The sequence below is a fragment of the Galeopterus variegatus genome, unplaced genomic scaffold (assembly GCF_000696425.1).
Source record: "Galeopterus variegatus unplaced genomic scaffold, G_variegatus-3.0.2 Scaffold663, whole genome shotgun sequence".
NCBI lineage: Eukaryota > Metazoa > Chordata > Mammalia > Dermoptera > Cynocephalidae > Galeopterus > Galeopterus variegatus.
The window spans coordinates 81,383-89,669 of NW_007726774.1; the positions used below are offsets into that span (position 1 = coordinate 81,383).

The window sequence follows — 8,287 nt, forward strand, 5'->3', positions numbered from 1 at the left end:
GCGGGAGCGCAGCCATGCTTCCCAAACGGCGCACTAGCGCAGTGCGCCACCGGGCCGGCCCCTAGGCTGATATTTTTAACTTTCTTCATCTACTACCTATCCCATATTACCTTTGCCTTCAGCCAGGGCAACATCTATTGAGGTTCTTTACCTGGTAAAGTGTCCAAAATCTTTACTCTTGAAGGGTTTGAATCTCCAGTGGTCCTCCCTTTTTTTTTGTTAGCTACACACATATTGATAAAGAATCAAACAAAAGAGAATAGACTTTGGTTAAAGCAGGAGGCATTGGATTAAACTTAAGAAAAAACTAATTCACTGAACCAGATTAGAATACCAGTGGGGATGGTTTTAGAGTCGTTGTCCCTAGTGTTTTAAGCACTACAGATTAGATAGTTTTCTGGATAGTTTTAATTTCAGAATGTGAAGATCAAGATTATAATTTATTCCTTTGGTACTCTTTCCATTTCTCTGGTGTATAACATGGCATTCGACTTCTCTATCTTGGTTTAAGTTCCCGAGACTAGCTTTCAAAGACTTATTTCCTTAGAGAAACTATATCTCCAATTTGGATAAATTCCTTTGGCTGAGTTTCCAATAGACCCAGATAGCTAAGATAGGAAATATAAAACAAATACATTGCCAAACACACTTTAATCAGCTCTTCTCATAGTTGAGTACAGAGAACATTATAGAATGTAAAACTATGTATATATTAATAGTAATGACCTATGAATTTTCAGCCTACCAAAAAATCTTTTAAAAAGAGCTTTTGCCTCAAATTATCTTTCTAGTTTGGGGGCCGGCCCAGTGGCGCACTGGATAGTGCGCCGCTTGGGAAGCGCGGCGGCGCTCCCGCCCGAGGGTTCGGATCCCACATACAGACCGGTTCCCGCTCACTGGCTGAGCGAGGCGCGGGAGCAACGCCGAGGGTTGCGATCCCGTTGCCGGTCCCCGGTCCGGTACGGGGGCAACACTGAGGGTTGCGATCCGATGCCGGACACGGAAAAAAAGACAAAAGACAAAAAATAAAAAAAATTATCTTTCTAGTTTAAGAAGGAAAAGTAGGATAATTCAACATTATAGCTATACAGAGATCAAATAAAAACAGAGATCTAGGATAGACAGGACACATCCTGGTATTCTTTTATTTTATTTTACTTCTCAAAATACATTGTACTTGATTTTCATGCCCTTTTACCCATTCCTCTCCACCCCTTCCCATCCCCCCCACATCATATCTGTGCAGTTGACTTAAATAATTCAAGAATTTTTGTGTTTATTCTGTCTTCTTCTTCCCTCCACCCTTTATTTGTTTGTGTGTTTATTAATTTTTAACTCCCACAAATAAGTGAGAACAAGTGCTATTTCTCTTTCTGTGCCTGTTTCACTTAATATAATTTTCTCTAAGTCCATCCATGTTGTTGCAAATGATAGTATTTCATTCTTTTTTATAGCAGAGTAGTATTCCATTGTGTAGATGTACCACAGTTTCCTTATCCACTCCTCTGATAATGGACATCTGGGCTGATTCCAGCTCTTGGCTATTGTATATAGAGCTGCAATAAACATTGGAGTACAGGTCTCCTTTCATCGTGATGACTTCCATTCCTGGGTATATTCCCAACAGTGGAATCGCTGGGTCATATGGTAGATCTATCCGTAATTGTTTGAGGAACCTCCATATCATTTTCCATAAAGGCTGCACCATTTTGCAGCCCCACCAAAAGTGTATGAGAGTTCCTTTTTCTCTGCAACCTCTCCAGCATTTATCGTTCTCAGGCTTTTGGATGTTAGCTTTCCTAAGTGGAATGAGATGGTATCTCAGTGTGGTTTTGATTTGCATTTCCCAGATGTTGAGTGATATTGAACACTTTTTCATGTGTCTGTTGGCCATTCGTGTATCTTCCTTTGAGAAATGTCTGTTCAGTTCCTTTGCCCATTTTTAAATTGGGTTATTTTTGTTGTTGTTGTAAAGTTGTTTGAGTTCCTTGTATATTCTAGATATTAATCCTTTGTCAGATGTACATTTTGCAAATATTTTCTCCCACTCTGTTGAAAGATATGGGTCTAGTTTCATTCTCCTACATATGATTATCCAGTTTTCCCAGCACCATTTGTTGAAAAGGCAATTGAAAGATATGGGTCTAGTTTCATTCTCCTACATATGATTATCCAGTTTTCCCAGCACCATTTGTTGAAAAGGCAATTTCTTCCCCAGTATGTAGACTTGGTGTCTTTGTCAAAGATCAGATGGCTGTAGGCATATGGGTTAATTTCTGGGTTCTCAGTTATGTTCCATTGATCCGAGTGTCTGTTTTTATGCCAGTACCATGCTGTTTTGGTTATTATAGCTCTGTAATATAGTTTAAAGTCAGTAGTCAGGTAGTTTTATGCCTCCAGCTTTATTTTTTTTGCTCAGGATTGCTTTGGCTATGCATGATCTTTTGTTGTTCCATATAAATGTCTGGATAGCTTTTTCCATCTCAGAGAAAAATGTCATTGGAATTTTGAGGGGGGTTGCAGTGAATTTGTAGATCACTTTGGGTAATGTGGACATTTTCACAATGTTAATTCTTCCAATCCAAGAGCATGGGATGTCTTTCCATCTTCTTGAACACATCCTGGTATTCTTCATGATAACTGGCCCAAAGTGTCAATGGAACCACTGGACATTTCAGGTTTGTATTATAAAAGTTTATTCTAAAACCATCTCCCCAAGTGAACAGATAACGATATTGATGGGGGGGAAGGGAGGGGAGAAAAGGAGGAATTGGTAAAGGGACACGAAAATCAACTACATTGTATATTGATAAATTAAAATAAAAAATAAAAGTATCTTTTGAAGCTTTTTAATTGAAGTAACATAACATGTGCCAATCGTTATATTTCACAGAATGGTACTTTAATTTCTCTGTAAATCAAATCTGAGTTGTTTACTTTTTATTATAGTCACTCTTTTTAATATTTTTTTTTAATTGTAGCATAATTGATTATACATATCTGTGGGGTACAAAGTTGACTATCATTACTTGTGTACAGTATGTGATGGTCAAATCAAGATAGTATATTCATCATTACAATACATAATCATTTTTTGTGTCTGTTAACCAATTTATATTCACTCTTGGCATTGGCTTAGTCTACCTTTTTTGACAAAATAAAGCCAGTGTCATCTCCCAGGTTATAGAGCAGGAAAGAATTTTCCTTTGCCTTTTAGATACAAAACAAAACAAAATCAGCTAGCTTTTTCTTGAAACCATTCTTGTCAGAGCTACCTATGAAATAGTCCTTGGTTCCCTTTCAACAGGTTAATTTAATAAGCATTTTAAGAACTTATTTTATACCAGACATAGTGCAGTTACTGAGCACAGAATGTAAGTGAGACATGGTACTTGCAGACATGGAGCTCAAACTACTACAACCTAAGCAAATGCTATAATGCAGAAAGATCAACAGGTGTATCATTCTGCTATTGGTACAATAATGCTGTATAGCAAACTAGTACAGAAATATAACAACTTAAAACAATGTATTTTTACTCATGCATCTCAGGTTGGCTAGGAATTGATTGATCTAGGCTGAGTTTGGTTAGGCTTGGCTCCAAGCTGGAGACTGGCTCCAAGCTGGAGACTGGCTGCAGATCTGCCTCATTTCTATCATTCTCCTTGGACCCGTGGGTTGGCTGGACATAATTTCTCATAGTGATGACAGAAGCAAAAAAAAAAAAAAGACAAGCCCAATTACATGAACAATTTTAAACCCTTCCTTGTATCCTATCTACTAATATACCACTGGTCAAAGCAAGTCAAATGGCCAAACAGAAAGTCAAGAGCAAGAAAATATACTTCAACTCTAATGGGAATAACTGCAAAGACAGATCACAAAAAAGCATGGATACAGGGAGGGATGAAGAATTGGCGTCAGTGATTCAGTTTGTCACAGAAATGTTTTGGAGAGCAGGAGGTTCAGAGGTATTTACTTACTTCCCCTCCACCTTCTTTATTGGACCATTATGACTAAGTGAAAGGCCTGACTCATCAGAGGGCATTTCACCTTGTCTTTGCAAGGAGAAACTGAACTATCATTGTATCTTGGATATTGAGGACATGGGTTTGAAAACTTCGTTGTACCATTAAAGTTCTTTATTTTAAGAATTTCGGGGAGATGCTGTAAAGTTAGATTTCCCAACTTTTTGTAGTGAGGAGCTAGCTACTTTTATATAGTGTATATATTGAAGGTGAGCTGTTAATAGTTCGTGTGGTTTGTTGGAGAGGAACAGGGAAAAGAGAAGTCATTACCTTCCCCAGTTGCCAACATCTCCCCCAAATATATTTACCATACCCTAACTGTCACAATATCAGGAGTTCATACTCTGGGAAGAGTCTGTTGCAATGGTTTCTAGATTTTGTGCAGCCCTTGTGCATTAGCAGCAAAGGAAGTTTTTTGGTGGAGACTTCTGCTTAGAATCAGTTATCAATCTTCTTAATCAACTGACTTGTCTCAGTGGGCCTACTGGTGGGACCTCCATTTGGGATTAATGACCATTTTAAGAGGTGCTGTGGAATGCATATAGATCGGTATCTATACTTTTAAGAAAACAGGGATATCCTAATGCAAAGGATTCATATAATGACAATTTTTTTGTAGCTATTTAATAGCGTTAAGGGAATATTTGTGCTCAGAATGTCCAGGAAGAGAAGTGAGATGGGAGAGGCTGAAAATTACCCATAGGAATTTTTGGCAAGGAAATAGGGATCTTCCACAGCATCTCTCTAGTCAAGAAGCCCATGAATGTCTTTTAAAGGAATAGATAGAACTTCTTCATTGCTATACATTACTTTCTGATTTTCTTGTTTCCCTTTAAAATAAAAGACACCATTCAAGAAAAGCATGTTGCATACTACCCGGGCACATTATGAGTGTTTAATACATGAATGTTTGTTTCCCTTAGTTCCCTTCTTTTTGGCTTATTAATCAACTTTTGAAAAAAATTCTTCTTTTTGGTATAAACAGGAGTAGTATCTATGCCATCAAAAGAAAGAGTGGATAGGAGGTAGGGAAATAGAACCATATTACTAATAACAGAGCTGTGCAAAGATCAAATATGATGTCTCAGATCACGCATCCCTGCCACTGGACATGTTCAAGCATAAGGAATACAACTACCTTGAAAGAGAGAACAGAGTTGAGCATTACACAGGGGTTGGATGGGACATTTAAGACCCCTTTCATTCCTGTAATCCTTATTAAATATTCCCTTGAATGCTAAGTGCTACATTTTTAGTAAAATATTTGCTCTCTCATCTTTCTTCTTTCCTATAGACTAATTAGAAACCATGGTAAAGAGATTGTTTTGATACAGTGCTGACATTTTTTACTAACAATTTTGGTATGTTTGTTGAATTAATAAATGAACAAACTAATAAATGAATGAAAATCACTACTCAAGGTCAATCACAATAAAGAATTCATTTATGAGGTTGGGGATGTAAGTTTACTTACTGACATCATGCTTGTTTCCTTATGCTGAGAGGATTCTGGGCTGTCTCCTCTTCCTCTTTTGCTTCTTAGTTTTTATGAAAGAGTTCATTTATAATCAGCTGTTAGGTAAAGTAGTACATATTATCTGTGGCAAAATTGGATTATAAAGTCTTCAAGGCAAATGACCATGTAATCTGTAAATCTCAACACTTGGTACAATTTCTTGCATACATACGTACTTCTCAGATATTTGGTGGCAAAATAGTTGAGGCCCAGCAACCATAAAAAGATAATCTTAGAATTTTTTTTCCTCTTGCCTACTTAACCCAGTCATTAGTAATAAGCAGAGTATTCTTATAATTTGAAGCATTCATGTAAAATGAATTTTTAATTTCACACTTAATTTTCAGTAGAAACCCATTTACTGTTTCTATTGGTAAACTTCCCTTTGTTCTCACTGCAGCCTTCATGATTCAAACATTGAGAAGCAAAATGTCATTTTAAGCTGTTGGGCTGGCAGTTTGTTTTTCATTTTAAATCCCAAATAATCTTTAGCGTTAACTATCATTTTCTGAGTGTCTGAGTTTATGAGGTTTTATGTTTATTTGCTTAGTTTGCTTGTTTCTCTGTTTATCTATTTGAATAGAAAATATTACATTTCTCTGTTTAGTGCTGTAGAACCTCTTAGCAAGTACAGATTTATGATGTCCTAAAGTAGCTAGTGAAATAATGGTTGAATTTTTTAAGAAACCACACATTTGGTTTTCTAAAAGCTTAAAATAAGATTATTATATAGATATAGATATATCTGTTTTTCCACGAACTTTTTGAAGTACCCTCATACATACATATTTTATGCTAAAACAAGCCCTGATTCCAAAGTTTGAGAGAGAAAGACTAACCGAAAGGCTTTCTGAACTTACATATTCTAACTAAATTCTTTTGTCTTGTCAGCCACAAGTTCTGCCCACTTGGAGGACCTTGCTTACCTGGATGAGCAGAGACATACACCTTTGAGAACTTCTCTTCGAATGCCAAGGCAGAGTATGGGTGGTGCTCGCACGCAGCAGGATTTAAGAGGTTAGAACCACAGGGTGGGGGGAGGGGTTAAGGATGCCTGAGAACAAATGGAAATGGGCAAAAGCCAAGAAGTCCCTTTGTTTCCTATTTCCAAACTAATTGAAGCCTCCCTTAAGAAGTGAGGTGATCTATTTTGGCATGTAACCACTTCATTTCTGCTGATTCTAGAGCACTAAGAAAAACACAAGTACATTGTACTCATAGAAAGGCATTGTAATTACTTGCACCTTTCTCTTGGTCCTGAGGGTCTCAGGAAGCAGGACTACACAGTAGCCTCTGCCAGGAGTCCCTCAGGGAGCAGGGCCACACGCAACCCTGCCAAGAGAGTGCAGGAAGGTGAGCTGCTCAAAGCACACCTTGAGCTAGGGGCTGCCACCTGGGGAGGTGGTCAACCACAGAACAGACACAACGTTCTGGAGCTTAGCACACGCACTAAGCAAATTTATTGGGAAAAAGCAGGTATTATATATGTTTCAGCCAGCTGCAAACCCCTCCCATCACCTCCCCATCTCCTAGGTAACTCAATAGGAAGTTTGTGGTTTGTGGTTAAGCTTTGCAAAATCTTGCTGACACAGTGTATTCACATCCTGCTGAGGCAGACAAAATACAGGAGAGCAAGAGTGCCTCCATCTTTAACAGATGTTCTCCTTCATTTTCCTTCAATTACTAACAGTTGGCAGCATTGATTCCTTGAAATTCTGAACAAAAGTAAAGGGCTAGTGGTGATAGGGGAGGTAAGCTTTTTAAGATCCTGGGTTTCAGAAGTGACTATTGACCACCTTCACCTCTAGCAAAATTGCAGGTGAACTTTACACTGATAAGCATGTATTTTACCAGAGAATTTCTTTTATTTTCATTCTAGTGGTCATTTCTAGTAACATGCACTACTTTTCATTATTTTGGAGTTTCAGACAGTGCCTCTAATCCTGTCCTGGCAACACCTAAACAATTTATGCTTTCCCCACTCAGGCACCTGTTCCTTTACCTTCTTTGTGGCATGCTACATACTTCTGCAAGCTTGAACCTGATCTCTGTGTGTGTGTGTGTGTGTGTGTGTGTGTGTGTGGTATTTTTTTATTTATTTATTGTTCTTTGTGGTTTAATTTTTTTTCTTTTAAGCTAAAAGTTATGAATAATGAGATGAACAAAACAAATCTGTCATTTCTGACAAATGCATACATGTATGCAACCCAAACCCGTATCAAGATGGAGATCTTTGTCATCACCCCAGAAAGTACCCAGTAAATCCCTACTCCCACTACCCCACCCAGAGACAACTTGTCATTATTCTGATTTTTCTCCCCTGTAGATTAGTTCTGTCTATTCTAGAACTTCATATTTATAAAACCATACTGTATACACTTTTTTCTCCCATTCCTCCATATTTTTGTAGTTTGTATTTTTATTGCTAAGTCTTATTCAATTGTGTAAATATACTACAGTTTGTAGTATCCTATTGATACTGGCTGGGCTGTTTCCAGGTTTTGCGTATTATGAATAAAGTGGAATATTTTTGTCTTTTTGAGTCTTTTTTTTTTTTTTTTTTTTTTGTCTTTTTGTCTTTTTCCGTGTCCGGCAACGGATCACAACCCTCAGTGTCGCGCCCGTACCGGACCGGGGACCGGCAACAGGATTGCAACCCTCGGTGTTGCTCCTGCGCCTCGCTCAGCCGGTGAGCGGGAACCAGTCTGTATGTGGGATCCGAACCCTTGGGCGGGAGCGCCGC

General features: G+C 38.1%; 1 protein-coding gene across 1 annotated transcript in view; it reads left to right on the forward strand.

The window, feature by feature from the left end:
* Positions 1–8,287, forward strand: part of TANC2 (tetratricopeptide repeat, ankyrin repeat and coiled-coil containing 2) — a 210,897-nt gene that overhangs the window by 57,574 nt on the left and 145,036 nt on the right. The window contains exon 4 of the mRNA XM_008571133.1: positions 6,436–6,561. Within this exon, the coding sequence (XP_008569355.1) occupies positions 6,436–6,561 (126 nt within the window). The remainder of the gene's footprint in view (positions 1–6,435; positions 6,562–8,287) is intronic.